Source organism: Saccostrea echinata, unplaced genomic scaffold, assembly GCF_033153115.1.
Source record: "Saccostrea echinata isolate AGI-Se365-2 ecotype Australia unplaced genomic scaffold, CSIRO_AGI_Sech_v1 ptg000030l, whole genome shotgun sequence".
Taxonomy (NCBI): Eukaryota; Metazoa; Mollusca; class Bivalvia; order Ostreida; family Ostreidae; genus Saccostrea; species Saccostrea echinata.
In genome coordinates this window covers 27,601,503-27,619,839 of record NW_026889779.1, presented here as the reverse complement: position 1 = coordinate 27,619,839, position 18,337 = coordinate 27,601,503, and the positions used below count along the sequence as shown (strand labels likewise).

General features: G+C 34.6%; 1 protein-coding gene across 1 annotated transcript; it reads left to right on the top strand.

The window, feature by feature from the left end:
• The first annotated feature begins 2,575 nt into the window (after positions 1–2,575).
• On the top strand, positions 2,576–3,565 carry LOC133196997 (uncharacterized). The gene has a single exon (XM_061332838.1). The coding sequence runs from the start codon at positions 2,576–2,578 to the stop codon at positions 3,563–3,565; it is 990 nt and encodes a 329-aa protein (XP_061188822.1).
• The last annotated feature ends 14,772 nt before the right edge of the window (positions 3,566–18,337 follow it).

Below are 18,337 nucleotides of genomic sequence, written 5' to 3'. Positions count from 1 at the left end.
ATGCTACTCCTCCTACAGTTTTGATCTGATTTCAATATAACTTGGCACACAAGTAGACTATACTAAGATGCATAATTCTGTGTATCGGTTTTTGATTTCAATGAACGATGTTGCCATGGTAACTAAAAATAGAAATTTCTGTGAAATACTTTCAAAATGCTACTCCTCTTACAGTTTTGGTCTGATTTCAATATAACTTGGCAAACAAGTAGACTACACTAAGATACATAATTCTGTGTATCGGTTTTTGATTTCGATGAACATTGTTGCCATGGTTACTAAAAATAAAAATTTCCTTGAAATACCTTCAAAATGCTACCCCTACAGTTTTGGTCTGATATTAGTATTACTTAGCATACAAGTGAACTACACTAAGATACATAATTCTCTGTACCAGTTTCGGATTTTGATGAATGGTGTTGCCATGGTTACTAAAAATAGAAATTTTCTTGAAATACTTTCAAAACACTACTCCTCCTACACTTTTTGTCTGATTTCAGAATAAAGTTGCATCCAAGTAGACTACAGAGATACATAATTGGTGTTATTGTTTTTTGATTTTGTTGAATGATGTTGCCATGGTTACTTAAATCAAAATTTCAGTAAAATTGTTTTAAAAGGCTACTCCTCCTACAGTTTTAGTCTGATATAATAATAAATCTTGCCAAAAAGAGACTAAACCAAGGATCATTATTCTATTTATTGCTGTTGCAAAGTTTCAAGTCCAAGTGCTACTTTTATCTTCCTTTATAAATACAACCAGTAGAGCTACAGTCTCATCAGAGACTTCTGGTTTTCTTTAGGGACGAGAACTGAGTTAAATAAGCGATACCACTTAGTTTTCGAGACCTTTGATCATCGTTAGGAGTGGGAATCGAGTCAGAGGAATAACATCCATGCCGGACGTTTTTATCGCACATGATGAATTTATTTTGTTCTTTAGAGAAAGTTTAAAGTTTTGTACTTTGGATACAGGAATGAGGACAAAATAAGAATACACTTGGCGGTCCTTCCATCTGCAAGAGAATAGCTACGTTGTGGCTCATTGATGGCAGTTTCTCTCACTTTGCAAATAATAGGGTTGTCTGAATTGTCTTCAGAGTTTTTCCTAATAAGACCACAAACAACTGGATAAATGTGTGAAAGAGACACATGAGATTCGGTACACATACATGTTGTTTCTTCTAAGAAACGAACAATACTGGGTATAATGATGTGGATTTCAGCCAAAGCGATTCCCACAGGCATTACCCCGTGTGCTCCTGTATAAATACGCTGCTTTCCTTTTTTTCCACTTTGGGTCTCTTTTTATGGGTTCTTTTTTTGCGACATAAGCCATTTTGAGATTTTAGACTTCCACATTTTCGTTAGACTTCAATCTTGCGATTTGTTTACGAAGCCACTACACATGCGCAAGTCTTTCTTTCTCTTAATTTTTTGTGTGACCCAACAGAAATCTTTTTTTAACAATAGGAACGAGAGAATTTAATTAGACACTTCAAAGCTTAGAATTTACTGTTAATGAATGATAAAATATAATAATATAAATCATGCTAAGAAAATTAATGTAGATATTTAAATTATTTTTCAAAATCAAAAAAATATTTACAAAAATTTGAAGAAAAAAAACAACTAAAATTTGAAAACAAAACAGGAGGGGTTATTTATTGAAGTGTATTTCATTTGCAAACCTCTCTATCAAGCATCATTTCAAATTAATGCTGTCTGCTTTACCCCTCCCCGTCCATTTAGGACTTCTAAAACGAGTAAAAAGACTCTACAAGACTAGAATATTGTAAACTTGTTTGCGAGCATAAAAAAAATAATTTTTGACGAAATTTATTGTAAGTAGGAATATCAAAGTACTGATATTGGTTTGCAATGCATTATATTTACAATTCATGAACCAATTATACATTTCTTACTTGTTTGAAATTGACAAATTCTGCCTATGGCTGAGTATTTTGAGAGAGCATTGTATATGTTCTTGTTTAAGCAGAATTCATAATAATCGCTTTTCCCGCAGTCTCCAGTTCATTTGATTATAATTATCGTCATAATACGATGTGGCATAGACTAAGTGAATGTTTCTGCTAATCAGTTCACGAACAACAGATTTCAATCATTTCAAGACCTCTTAAATAAGAACAAATGCAAGACAACTCCTTTTTATTTATGAACAGGCTGGTATTCTAGAAGAGCATCTCCTGATTTCTCTGGAACCGGAAGCAGCAGCTGTTCTTTGCAAAGAAAATCATGTAGATGCATATCACAAAGCCAAATGCGAAGACATCCTCAATTTTGACTTTGGTTCAGAATTTGTTGTGGCTGATTTGGGAGGAATGTTTGGAATTTTAATACAATCTATTACTAAAATCTCTCTCTCTCTCTCTCTCTCTCTCTCTAATAAGCTCACATGAGTAATGTCAAAAAATTATGTTTTTTAGGTTGAGTAATATTTCAAATTTATGTTATATTTGAATGCGTTTGTATGCGAGATGACGATGTTTACATCTTTACCCCGAAAGACCAGTTATTTTCATATTCAACCGTCTATCAACCGATTTATTTGCTTATGCTTTCAGGTGGAACTGTAGATATCACTACAAACAAGGTTTTGCCTTGTGGAAGTCTGAAAGAGCTGAAGAGTTCCAGAGGAGGCGATTGCGGAGGTACCATGGTCGATAAAGGATTTTTCAGCTTTATAAAAGATTGTATTGGGAGCGATTATGACGACTTTAAGCGGGAAAATCTCTCCGATTTCCACGATCTCAGGCATGCTTTTGAAGTGAAAAAGAGGCGAACAGGAGGGACTACTTCAAAATTTGTAAGCCTCCCAATATCACCTGCTTTTGCACAAAAAATTGACAGGTCCAAATTGAAGGAGTACAACACTAGCATAGCAATCCTTCGGGGAAAATTGCAGATGCCGATCGACTTTTTTCATTCCATTTTCAAAAAACCAGTGCAAAGTATGATGAAATGTCTCGAAGAGGCCGTAACAGATGAAATAAAATCCATCCTTCTGGTGGGTGGATTTGCCAATTCAGAAATTGTTTTCCAATCTGTGAAGGAAAGGTTTCCAAACAAACATGTTTACTGTCCACCTGATGCCGACTTATCTGTCTTGAAAGGGGCTGTTATCTACGGACACAACCCTGACCTTATAGCCAGCAGAATCTGCAGGGTCTGGCATGGAGTAATCCTGAATGAAAGTTTTTTTCCAGTGAATCTAGAATGTTGCAAAAATGACTTTTACGTCCTTACACAAAAAGGTCAACCAATAACGGTAGATGCTAGAGTTATTCATCGCTTTAACGTAGACGAAAAATACGACATGAAAACCCTCCGTCTAACTATTTTCTCGTCAGCTGCCGATTGCTTGCCATCTTCTAAATCGGAAGATTTAAATCACGTGGTTAACTTTGATCTGGATATACCACCCAGAAAAGCGGGGATAAGGATGATACAGCTAGCAGTAAAACTAAAGGGAACGCAATTCGAGTTCAAGGCGAGCGTAAAATCCATAAGTCCTTGTGCTTTGGCTGTAGTCAAATCAACTTAGATACAGTAATTAATTCTGACAAAATTCTCAAGTTGCTTTACCTATAATATTTATAATTAAAAAAAATTATCAGCAACTGAACCTATTAGATAAGAGACATTGTTATCTTTGGACTTGCTCATATACAAAACTATGCATGGTAAGAGTAACATAATAAATCTTTATTGCACCGAACTTTTATTGCCAATAAGGCGAGAGAAATTTAATTTTTAGTTTTACGAATTTTTTTTCAAAAAAATTGGGTAGGAGGAGAAAAAAAAGAGAGAGACAGATAATTTTTATCATTCAATTAAAATTTGAACAAACCTTTATGTATTTTGCCATTCATTGCAATTTGTGTCGCTGGTTGACACATGGAATCATAAACATTAAAGATTGACTTTTAAAATATCACATACCAGTGTCAATTTCTTGGACATGCCAATTTACAAATGGACAGTTTTCAGATACTCAAAGAATATCGGTCGTATAATGAAACCTTAGCTAACACTTTCCATTACCTGCATAGGTATATTTCTCAAAAACCATTAGTCTTTAGGGCCTTGTTATCATCTGAATGATATACTAGCTATGATTTTAAGTTCTTGAGAAGAAGATATTTTCCTATAATTTCCTATGTCAAATTTTCGATCCCCCATTGTGGCCCGACCCTATCCCCGAGGGTTCATTATTTTAACAAACATGAATCTACACTACCTGAGGATGCTTCCATATCAAAATGACTAATCATGGCTTTGCAGTTCTTCAGAAAAAGATATTTTCCTATATATTTTTATGTAAGACTTTGATCCTGCATTGTGGCCCCGCCCTACCCCGGGGGGTCAGGATTTGAACAAAATAGAATCTACACTACCTGAGGATGCTTCCATATAAATATGATCAATCAGGGCTTTGCTGTTCTTCAGAAAAAGATTTTTAAAGGTTTTTTTCTATATATTTCTATGTAAAACTTTGATCTTCCATTGTGGCCCCACCCTACCACAGGGGGTCATGGTTTGAACAAACTTGAATCTACATGTACACTATCTGAGAATGCTTCCATATAAATATGATACATCATGGCTTTGCTGTTCTTGAAAAGAGGATTTTTAAATTTTTTCCTATATATTTCTATGTAAAACTTTGATCCTCCAGTGTGGCCCCGCCCTACCCCGGGGGTCATGATTTGAACAAACTTGAATTTACACTACCTGAGGATGCTTCCACATAAATATGACTCATCATGGCTTTGCTGTTCTTGAGAAGAAGATTTTTAAAAGATGCTATTAATTTTTTCACTAATTCTTTATTATCTCCCCTTGAAAGAGGGCGTGACCCTTCATCTGAACAAACTTGAATCCCCTTCACCCAAGGATGCTTTGTGGCAAGTTTAGTTGAAATTGGCCTAGTGGTTCTGGAGAAGAAGTCGAAAATGTGAAAAGAGTACAGACAGACGGACTACAGACAAAATGTGATCAGAAAAGCTCACTTGAGCTTTCAGCTCAGGTGAGCTAAAAAGCAGTACCCATATCATGATCACAAAATTTCATCCATGTATAAAGGAGTAGAATAAACAATATGTATCATTTTAAATACATGTAAATACGGCAGGGTGAATTAAGTAATTACTTTTATTCACAAGTCCTAGGTAATGTATATATGCATTAAACATACCTAACGACTTAGATAATCTGATCTTCATATCAAAATTCCTTCAAACTAAATCCAAAGAGAATAAAGAAGCATTATGACAGAAGCCTTAGTACATACCTTACTAAAATGCTATCGACGAAACTCTCTTTAATGAGGCCTAGTTGAAATGCAATGTAAGTAACCAGAGACCTATACACCAATATATAGGTCCCCGAAGTAACTGACCAAATGCCTCATTAAGAGTGTAGGGCTTAAATAAATTAGGACATTTCTGAATGCTGAGGGTGCTTTTGATTTACAAAATAATATCTTCAGAATAACACTAACAACCAAACCAAGCATGGTTTGTGTCTCCATTTGGTTAATATTCTTTGTGAATAAGACGCTTAAAATTACACATTCAGTGCTTACATTGTCAAACGTTTTGTAGATTTTAATTTATAAAAATAATTTTAAAGTCAAACTTGGGTGGATATGAAAATTCCGGATTTTTTTTTCTTTAGAAAAGGAAAAAATTGGGTCGGCGGATCCGTAAAACGAAAAATAAAATTTCTCTCGCCTAAATACCTTAATTTAGACACTCTGTGTTAATAATATTTTATCAAGTACTTATTACAAATATAACACTTATCACAGGATGAAACTGCGCCTTTCAGTCAACTGAATGGTGACTGAAGGACTGGAAGGGTGACTGAATGGCAGAGCTCTGTCATTCAGTCACCTTTCAGTTAAATGACTGGCAGAGACTCGAGATAAAGCGGCCATTGATTATTTCTGAGCAAAGTCCTTAGATTATAGAATGTGACTTCTGTACATATTTTTTGCACTTTCTTTTAAACTATTTGGCCAGTTTCAATCTACAATGCACACTTTGTCTTGGACCAACAATTTCAATATTTGTTTAATAATTTCAACTCATATATTCTAATAAATGTTCAATTCTGACTAAAACGCTATAGGCGCTATATTGGTGAACCAAAGACTTACAGTGTACATCTCTAGAGAAGTGCCAAAAGCTCTAGGTCTGCATAAGTTAATGTTCATGCACTCATTCCAACGGAATGTACAGCTAGAAATGAGTATATATAAGCGGTTTGAAGTTTTACTTAGGATTATGTAGAATTTAAGCTTGAAAGTTCTTTCTGTAGTTCACTTTGCAGTTTTCCAATGAAACTGGAAGCATATTGTACAGATTCAAGTTTTTCATGGTCTGTTTCTCGAAAATCTCTAAGTTTTCCTTAAGTTCTGATATTCGATATAGGAAAGCTCTCTCAATTTTTTTAACATATAAATATCATATATAAGTAGAGAAAAGCTCGTTGCAAAGCAAGCAGCAAAGTAGGTCGGAGCTTCGGACAAGAAATAGAGAGAGACCTTGCATCAAGGTCATAATACATAACAAATTATCAGGTCAAAAAAATCTTTTATGAGGTATCAACTTTCATGTTTCACCAGTAGAAAGGCAGTTAACGAATTTACAGTCTTTCTGTCAGTGACCTAAAAATTGTCCAAATGACCTTGTGCTAAGGCCATGACAGTCTCTGGTTAACGAATTTATAGTCATCCTGTCAGTGACCTTGAAATTGTCCAAATGAAGTATCCAAGAAATTGTCCAAATGACCTTGTGCCACGTCCATGACAAACTATGGCTATGAGCAATGCCCACCTGTGTATTTCCGACAAGTTCAACCATTTTCTTTCAGACCATACATCGAGTCAAAACATCTTATCCTCCGTAGTCGTAATTTAGTAGGTTCAACTAAATGATTTAAAGATTCGTTGTAAATGTTTTGTGTCCATTATGGATATTGAAAAATGTCTGATTTTCTTCGCTGGCCTTAAATATTAAAATCCTCTTTCTAAAGAGAAGTACGAGGTGCATTACAATACGGTATCGTACCATTCTATAACGCAAACCATATTGTCGGCATTACTACAAAATAAATATTTAATTCAGTTTATTGTTTAATTATATATGCTGATTTCATTTGAAATCTGAAAATTTCTTAATATTCAAATTAGTTATCAAAGACCTAAACATATTCAATTTTTAAAAACAAATATTCTTTTAACGTTTTAATCGAGTTGGCAGGTATTGTCCAAAGTGGTCTACACAACAACACAACAGTAGGGCAGTTGGTGTAAAGACGGATGACCTCCATCGTCTCAAGCCATGGTCCGGAGTCCGCATATAGCTCTCTCCTACCCGTGGCTGCTTGATCACAAAAAGTGTAATCATTTTATATTTATGTTTCTATATTATGACGTCATGTTCAACCAATGACAATATTTGTTTCCATCACAATTGAAATCAACTGACATCAACAGTATACTAGAAATGTTTCGTATACTTCGATTGGGTATTGAAGGTCACGTCAAAGTTCATTATCCGACTATGCTTTAATCGCATTGGTCAATATTTTAATTAGCTACAAAATATTCTCTTCTCATTCAACCACGGCCAGAATGGGAGAGGATCCTACATTTTGGCCGTGGTTTGCGACGATGGATGACCTCCGTAGAAAAATGACCGGGGGGGTCATCGAAAAATCATCCCCTAGCCATAGAAAAATGACGTTAGGGGTCAGGTTTTTTTTTACATGTGCAACCTATAAGAAATTGAGCCCCGTTGAAAAATGACCCCCATCCCAACAGAGTGAATCAAAGTTAAAAAGAGATGATTGATGCCAATGTTTGGGTCTCAACTGGTAATTCTCCTGCATTTTTCTGATTAACACTTGACGAACACGCAATTAAAATTTGTTTAAGAACTGTACATTACATGTGTTTCTTTTTATTGACTTATTTTGTTCTCAGCTCAAAATTAAAATTGCACAGTAGATATGTAACAGTGGCTATTGGTTAAAGATGCAATTATGTCTTCCAGAACGAAAGTCAGGACGATATATTGTTATCGCTAGACCTATTATTTTGTCCGATAATTTCCTCGGACGTGACTTGGATAAACTTAATGAAACGTCTCAGAAATGACGATCAGCAAAACAAGATGTTCATTAAATACCAGTATTTTGATTTTTAAAACTGATCATGACCACCGTTGTCATGGGGAAAGATTGCCAACGAATATTCTCACGGTTTGCTATTAAAATCATTGTGAAATTTCACAAATGCATTATTTTACATTTAAGATTTTTAAAACTGTTTCCATTGCCGTAGAAACGATTAAACAAACTTTTTTACATTACGAAAGTGAACTATAACGTGCACGGGTACAAAAATGCCGTCAGATGGTCATTGGGTATGTCTATTGTATGAGGCACCAGATTGGCATTTATTGCCATTTTTGTGATATTTCCTATTCGTATAGGTGATATCACCCGTCTGAAAAGGTGATATCACTCATTCAAATTGAATTGGTGATATCATCTATTCGAATATAGGTGATATCACTTAATGGCGGTAAAAACAGGGTGGTTGGTAATATATGTTACATTTTTTAATCTAAATACTTTTCTTATCTATCATATTTAAAAAGCGAAGCATATATCATTTTAAACATCAAATCCTCTATTTTTATAGCATGCAAACAAATCCAGGAACTCCTGGTAATGTTTAATCATCACATAAAGGCCGATGTCATCATTTTAATATTTTAAAAATTGATATAATTTTCAAAATATTGGTGAATTGTAAAGCTGTTTTATCAATACAAAACACCAAAATTTGTTCAGAAGTTGATGAAGGAAAGTATTACAAAAGAAAAGATGCTTTCAAGGATGCTTTCAGAAAGCTTGCTAGTAACAACGTTTGAAAGTACAGGGATGTACCCTAACAAAAAAAAATACTATAGTTAACTATAGTTTACTATAGTTAACTATAGTGATAACTTTGACACTATGAAAACTTTGATTTACTTTAGTGATAACTTTGACACTTTGATTTACTATAGTTATAACTTTGACACTTGACACTATAAATTCATATGACATGCAAATCCAGGAAGACTAAATGGATTTCAAGAACAGAAGATTTGCTTGTTGAAATGGATACTAGATAATGTAGCAAAATTCTAAGAAAAGTCTGAGATATATGGTTTCAGAAATAGATGCTAGAAATATCAGCATTTCTACTGAATATTGAACTTTGAAATATAATATGAAGTTGTCAGCGTTAAAATGTCTCAATAATGCAACACCTCAAAGAAAGAGTTTAGCCCCTGCATTTGGCAGATCTTAATATTTTGGTCTTTTTCTGTGGGGATTTCTTAACAACAGTGTCTGCAATCCTAGATCACAGATACTGAAAGAGCTTGTAAAACACAAAACTTCAAAAAAGTGTTTCAATGATAAAAAATAAAGTGGAAGGAAATTTAAAAAAATAATAAAGAACCAATTTCTCTTGTTCAATTAGTGGAGATTATATATAAACAAGAATATCAGCAGTCTCGCTTAAAGTCATCATTTCGTTAGTTCTATAGTCGATACAATGACCTTGTCAGCATCTATCATTAAGTCAAAATTAATGCTGACTGAGTTTTTTCATGCTAATTGTTAGGCCATTATTTACACACTGAATTGTCAGGGGATTTCCCCGTTATTTTCCTATCATGACAAGAAGCACACGGTGGGTGTGACCGGTCGGCAGGGGATGCTCACTCCTCCATGGCACCTGATTCCACCTCTAATGTCTTAGAGGTCCGTGTTTGTTCTGCTCCTATTTTGTAATGTTTAATGGACTTTTGAGCTCGAATACTGTCCTTTATCTCCACATATTTCATATAAAATGCAATAAGAGCTTTTGATGTTGTGAAATTCAACGAAACAAAAATGACGTAATTAAGAAATTTCGCTAATTTTCATTAATGGCGGAGATTTCATCCAGTGTGTATTATTTTGAATGGTAGTTATACATCATAAATCTAATGGATACATGCATTAAATTGGTGATCGTGCTTTATTTTTTCTTGTGTTCGTCAATTTAGTTTGTAAATTCAAAATGCATATTATGAAACATCCCATACCAAAACGGCCCATCATACTATTGCTATCGCCAGCGTGGCGCAGTGGTTAGAGCTTTCTCTCTAGAGTCGCGGAGTAAAGAGTTGATCCTTACGTTGCGGGTTCGAATCCCACTGTGGGACGTGGAGACCGGTCCTTCGGATGAGACCGTATAAACCGAGGTCCCGTGTCGCAGTAGGTGCTGGCATGAAAAAGATCCTTCACTGCTTAATGGAATTAAGTGCCGACTATAGGTCAAAATTTTCAGATCCCCACCGGCAAAAGTTGTCTTCTCCATATAAGTGAAAAATTTTCGAGAGGGGCGTTAAAACAATAAACAAACAAACATACTATTGCTTGCAATAGCATACATTCTAGTTTTGATCTTTTTTTATCATTTGTTTCATATTTCGATATTTTACGTCTATGGCCAATTAACAAACGGGATGACTTCAGAAGTCTCTAAAACATCAACTAATTCTTATTCAAATTGTAAGGCACTTTTGCTATATGTCCGAAAATTACATGTATGTACACTGTTTAAATCATTGGCTTAAAAAGTTAAAAAGGCATTCGGACGCAACTTGATTAACCGGTAGATAGAAATTGTAAACAATCCCCCCCCCCCTCTCAGGATAGTATAAGCGAAAAATAAATCTCTTTTTAAAACAATGATACATAAGTCAAATCCGAATGAAAGCATTTCCACATAGTGTACATTAATGTCGATTAAAGTTGTAAATTCATCATAAAAGGCATTTGAAAGATTTAATGAGAACAACAGATCATCGCTATATCTTCAATTTACCTCAGATTAGCATTTTGATCCAAGGGCCTTTTGATTTATTTATTATTTTTTTATCCACAAAAAATGTATCCCTAATAAAATCTACCAAGGGTCGTTTTTCTACGGGGATCATTTTTCTTCAAGTGGAGTAGAAAGATTTTACGGGTGATGCCATTTTTTCTACAGGCAAAAGGGTCATTTTTCTACAAGGGTCATTATTCGTATTTACACCGGCAAAACCCCAACATTAACAGATAAGTTGTGCCCTCCCTGACGGGAAAAGTAGCACGCTGGGTTGACTGCAATCGTGATATGGACACATTTCAACAAAAGTTATCTTTAATTATATTATATAATTTTGCTTTAGATTTACTCAAATATAACTTTCAAAGTCAACATCATATATATCAAGATCAACAACAACAAGTCAATAATATAAACAGTTCAATGGTTGAATTGAAGGTAAGGATTTCGACCACTGTGACGTATGGTACTTTCCCGAAATCCTCCAAAGGGAATTACACCAATATGTCCACTGTGACGTAAGGTATTTCCCCGAAATCGTCCAAATAGTACTGTACGGAAATAAGAGGCAATCCTGATCGATATCATTGGTCTACTTCACAGGCACCGCTAACTTCTGAAAAGACAAATTAAATAAAACACAGCAGAAAACAGTTCAAACAAGCATTCTGAGAGTATTGCATTAGCAATACTAGTCACCTACCGGCAAGTGTAATCTGGTTCCCGTATAGAATTGAAAATGCCATAACTCCGTCAAAAATCAATGAAGCGGGACGAAATGCAAACTTGAGCTATAACTTATCAATGTAAAGTCACATATCAAAAATCAGCTCAATATCTGAAAGCGTTTAGAAGAAAATTGCTGGAAAATCCTTAAAAATTGAAAAGGCCGTAATTCCGTCCAGAATCAATGAAGCGGAACGAAATGCAAACTTTATCTGTAACTCATCAAGATACACTCACATACCAAAAATCAGCTCAATATCTGCAAGCGTTTAGGAAAAAAGTGCGGAAAACCAAGTGGGACAGACTGACAGACAGACGGACGGACAGACTCAGAGGAAACCTATAGTCCCCTCCGGTTTCACCGGTAGGGGACTAATAACATTTCCGTAAATGTCAATATAGGTATACCTCAATTATGTAATACTATGTAAATGTACGAAAGGAGAATGAGGATACTTAAATGCCTAACTCAGGCTTGAGGTAGGAGGGTAATTCATAATACAAACTTTCATCACCCAACTTTTGTTTTCATTGATGCATGAAAAAGAAGAGATAACCCGGGAACATAGTGTCTACGTACCGACAATGTATGGATGGATAACTAAATTCCGACTCTACTCAGTCATCAGTTTCTCACAAAATAAGCGACTGATGATATTATTAATAGGGTAGAGCTTTGATAACAGTGCATATTTGCGAGACAAGCATTAAGTTCGAATGCTGACTGACGTTTTTCATACTAATTGTTAGGCCATTACTTAAACACTGGATTGTCTATGGGTTTTTCCGTTCCGTTTCCCGTTTGTGTCCGATCATGACGGCGGGTGTGACCGGCCGGCAAGGGATGCATTCTCCTCAATGGCATTTGATCCCACCTCTGATGTTTTTTTAGAGGTCCATATTTGTTCTGTTCCCGAATTGTATTGTTTCAATGAACTTTTGAGTTTGATTACTGTTTGTTATCTCCATATTTCCTATAAAGATCTGAACTCTTCACTTTCTGTTTTTATTAATATCCCTTTCAGTAACAGTCACATTGTTTTTGTACAGAGAATTTCTATACATTTGTATGTGGTATTTATCAGATGTGTAATTTTAGAATCTAAATCTGGACTTACTCCCTGCTAACCTCCTGACTAATAGTTGTAATAGGGTTTGTTGAAGAGCAGTTCTCCAGGGTTCTTATTGTTTACTCAGTTTAAGTACAAAAATAAAGCAGACCTTGTAATAGAAATAACAATTATTATATAAGATAAAAATATACATTTAACACAAAAATACCTAGTTTATCTTGTTTATATACATGGGGAGAGAAGAAGATGTTCAAAGAATTAATGCTTTTGCACAATATAATCATTAGAAGTTTAACTGTACGTAGAAAAAATACATTCTAAAACATTTTATGCTAAACTAGGTGATGTCTACTACCTAGGAATGAGTACACGAATATTATACTTAACATAGATCTATAGTTTTTGACGATTGCCTCTCTATATTCCTGTCTATATTATATCCATGGTCACAAGAATGACGCCACTGTAGCCATTGGAGACATAGATGGAACATTCATTGGAATATTTTAGTATAGTTGATGCTGCAAATTCTTTCAAATTAGTGCGCATTAGTCGACGAATGCTTTGTGGGATGTTTGAATGAAAATGTACAAAGAATTCTAAAGAAAATATGAAAAATGATTATAGGAACACATGACAAGGATACAAACTTACACCGTACAGATTTTTCTCACAAAAGGTCTGAAGACCCTTTGTCGCGAGCTAATAATCCACTTGTTTCTCATGCAGTGTACATCACGCGCGCATTAAGCGGGTTAATACTCGAGTAATATAAAGTGTGTTCGAGAACATTTGTAAAACACTCCTCTTCAGCTGTCTTCTTGTCAATAATATAGATTATCGATTAACATTAGGCAATCAGAAGTTAGAAGGTTATTCCCTATTGACTATTTGAATGGCGAACCACATGCTGTGACCGGTTCCCTATTCAAATTACCGTAAGTGTCCTAATAATTTTTTTCAAAAAAAAAAAAATTGAATAACCCATTATAATGCATGTTAAAGAAGCAAATCAAAGACATCACTTAAAAGACCTGATTAACACCCTGGATCCCATATTTAGACCTTCATCTTTTTATGGGGGAGGGATGTGGGAGGGACTCCTGGATTGTCAAAAGGAATTGAGGTACACAGCACGTTTAGGTACACTCAAATATTATTGAATGCAGTGTAGATTTACAATGTCATTATTTTTGTATATTCATGTTCAGTCAATTGTTATAAATATATTTGATATATGAAGCAATTGTCGAGAAAATAGCTAAACGGAAGGTTTCCTTCTTGCATTTTTCGCATTTACTTTAAAACGGTGAATGACTCTCGCATCTACCGTTATTGGTTGACCTTTTGTGTAAGCACATAAAATTGCTTTTGTAAGATTCTTGATTCAAAGGCGAAAAATTTTCATTAAAGATTACTCCATGCCAAATTTCACAGATTCTGCTGGCTATATGGTCAGAGTTTTTGAGCATCTGGTGAGCAGTAAACATGTTTGAAACGTCAGAATTTGCAAGTCCACCAACAAGAAGGATAGATTTTATTTCACCTGTGACCGTCTCTTCGAGACATTTCAATATTTCTTGAACTGGTTTCCTAAAAGTGGAATGAATAAACTCGACCGGCATCTCCAATCTTCCGCGATTGTTTTTATACTCCTGTTATACCCCTTAATTTTACATTGATCAAGTTTTTGTGTAAAAGCAGGTGATATTGTAAAGCTCACAAAATTTAGTCGTTTGTCTTTTTCTCACTTCCAAAACTTGTCTTAGTTCATGGAAATCTGAAAGATTTTCCGGTTTAAAATCAAATTCCCTTCCAATACAATCTTTTATAAAGTCGAAAAATCCTATATTAATCATGGTGCTTCCATAATATTCTCATTGGCATTCTTCAGCTCTTTCAGACCTCCGCAAGGCAAAACCTGTCTACAATTCCAACTGAATGCAGAGGCAATAAATATCTCGTTAAATAGTTGCAAAAGGAAGTGAGTGGTATTTTAAAGTACCAGTGTTAACATCCTTCTTTGTAAAAACAAAACCATGATGACAAGAATCTTGTGTGCAATAAGCTCACCTAAAATACATACTTGCCTCCTAAATAAGCCACAACAATGGGAACCTAAGTAAAAATTGTGAATATCTTCGCTTTTGGTTTTATAATATGCATCTACTTTTTTTCATAAAACGGCTGCTGCTTCTGGTTCAAAAGACAGCAGGAGACGTTCATTCTGAGTTCCAGCTTAAACAAAATTTTTGTCGTGTTAAAACGAGATTATAAATCTCTCTACAAATCCCTCTAATTTACTATGTACATTTAAAGATAATTTCTCTTGAAGATGGGACCGAGAAAAAACTTCGAGATATCCGTGGATTTGAGATATGGAGGGTAAAGTTCTTAAAGAATAAGTGGTTAATAACAAATTAAATCACTTTGAAATATCCATGGTATTCGAGATATCGGTTTTCGAGATACTCAGGTTCAACATGTGAGTAAAAATTTTGTTTGTTGTTTAACGTCCCTCTCGAGAAATTTTCACTCATATGGAGACGCCACCACTTGCCGGTTGAGAGCTACAAATTTTGACCTATACTCGGCACTCAGGGCCATTAAGCAGTGAGGGACCTTTTTCGTGCCAGCACCTACTACGACACAGGACCTCGGTTTTTACGCGCCACGCGGGCGACTGTGAGTGAAGAATACATAAAATTATTCATTTCAATAATGAAAAATTATTTCAACTTGCATACGTTCGTTTATTCACACACATTCATCATTATTCAAGAACGAAAAAAATAATCTCTTAAAGGACTTACCCCAAACTAAAATTGAGTGTTTGCCAGAAGTGTAATCATTGTGTAATTCATCGGTTTATGATGACGTCTCTATATGATTTAAAAATCTTTGAATGGGACGTAAAGCAACATACAATCAATCAAACTTTACAAGTGGACAAAACGTATCCTTTTGATATCAATGATATGTATTCTTTTAAGATTGAACAGGGAAAGTCTCATGTTCCTTTTTTCCGTAAAAGGACTATTTCATACATGGTGAAAATTAAAACTATATATGTTGGAAATGAAAATTAAAATATATTTTAAATTACGGAAATGAAATGCAGATATTATGTCGCTAATCACTTGACATATTGCAAGCTTATGATTAACACTTGGTACTTACATTAACTATACTATGACCTTTCAAATTATTCACATGCTTCTTAAGAAGAAAAGCACTTTAGTTGTTTTTGGAGAAAAATCATCTTATATATGAAATAATATTGAATATTAATATGAAGTGTTGTCATTTTCTTTACATTTCTGAAGAAGATATACATCACATGACAAAGTGAATCCTTCAATTCTATAGATAAGAAAGTTGAAATGAATTATTAAACCAAAATCAGTTTGTTTATTGTCTAACATCCCTGTCGAGAATTTTTCACTATACTCGGCACTTAGGGCCATTGAGCAGTGAGGGATCATTTTCGTGCCAAAACCTACTGCGACACGGGACCTCGGTTTATACGGTATCATCCGCAGGACCGGTCTCCACGTCCCGCAGTGGATTCAAACCCGCGACATAAAGATCAACTCCTTGCTCCGCGACTCTAGAGCAAATGCTCTAACCACTGCACCACTCGGGCGACTAACCAAAATCAGAAAAACAATTAACAATTCACTAAAAAAAACCTCTGGTATCGTAATCATCATTTGGATATTTGAAATCTACAAGACTGGTGCTGCTGTAATGAAATATGAAATAAACTGTGGGTGAAAATAGCCTCATTAAGAGACAAAAAGGATCGTATGGTAGTTGATTAGTGTGAATCCTAAGCTTGCAAGTTTTCATGTGACTATCGACTTAAAAGGTTAAAAAGTAGCTAGTATTAGTAAGGGTTACAAAGCGGCAAGTGAACAAGTTTTTGTATCTTGAATGTCGAATGAGGAGCCTTCAGGGCTTTCGTATTGAACACTACAGTAACTATAATTTTCGTACGTGGTACGCCGAACATCTTTGAGCTGAGAACTACATTTGTAGAATTGTAAAAAAATTGTTTTTGCTTTGCAACTATTTTATACCTGATTGAAACCGCCCTTCCCCTCAATCATTTCACTCTCCACATGCAATAAAAGCTTTCGCAATAAAAAGAATAGATAAATTTAAAAATCGTAAAAAAAAATATATGAAATATAGATCAGTTAAATGCTAAAAAGTTTAAACTTAAAGAGCATGATTGTAAACTCAAATATTAATCATCATCACCATCGATCATTTCTTTTAAGAAAGTTGGACCTAAAGATATATTCTTTAAAACTGTAATATTATAATATCGAGGATTGTTTACATTGTTAACATTTTATGCTCGTCCGTACAATTACGACCTTACACTAATGTGTAGACGATATTCCTAATGAGTGAGAATTTAATTGTCAAACAATTGTCCACATCACCACCAATTTACTTCACTTCACAACTGTCCATTTTCTGGAACCAAACATTACCGAAGACAGTGACCTATGAAGTGACCTTTCAGTGAGATTTCATTGATTGGGTTTTCGGAGGGAAGTCTGTCTGTGGGGCAATGTACTCTTGGTTCAGAACTGGGTATATCTTTGTGTTTGAGAAGACAGGATGTCTTGGGTGTTGTGGTTCTGGTGTATTTTATGAGTTTACTACTTTGAGTGTAATTCCAAGTCTGGATTTTAGGACTGTCATAATTATCATAATGCAATGTACTGATGCAGGCATAAATTACATCCAGACTTTTGGACATATTAAAGGTAATTTAAGTGTTTTATGTTTATGCGTTGTTCCATTTGTATGTATGTGTTGACGGAACTGATCTTTGCGTATTTGTCATGCATATGTATATTTTGTGCTGAGTTGAATTTTAGGTGTCTTCTGTCCATTGCATGAAATTGTATTTGTTTAAATGTTCAGTATGAAATCAGACAAGACTTACGATTGGGAATTTTTAATATCAGATAATGATTTTGATAATATGATTTTCATTTACTTCAAATAACAAAAATAACAAAGGAATTATTTTTTTATGGTTAATTTATATGTGACAAAAAAGTGGTGATTATTTTATATCATTTAGAACATGAACTATAAAGCATAAGATTTATTATGATGCCTCTTCCAAACTTTTGAATTTCATGGCACCTGGGTCAGGGGCTCTGGTGTTAGGGTGGGGCAGAATTTGTTTAAAATCCTATACGTGAAAAGAAGAAAACACTTGCTGAGGCCTTCAATTCAACATTTAAATATATCGACGAGGTTTTATTAATTAACAATGGTTATTTCCATTCTTATGTCGATACGATATATCACGGTGAGCTTGAAATAAAAGATACCACAAAGTCTGACACATCTGTTTCTTATTTGGATATTTTACTATAAAAAGACGTTAATGGTAATCTAACAACAAATCTCTATGATAAACGTGATGACTTAAACTTTTTAATCGTCAACTCCCCTTAATTATGCAGCAATATACCTTTGTCACCTGCATACGAGGTTTATATCTCTCTGTTGATTCGATACGCAAATGCTCTACGTATGA

Bases quoted from the DNA above. Each gene is read 5' to 3' on its own strand.
- LOC133196997 (XM_061332838.1), top strand. From the start codon at position 2,576: ATGCTTTCAGGTGGAACTGTAGATATCACTACAAACAAGGTTTTGCCT.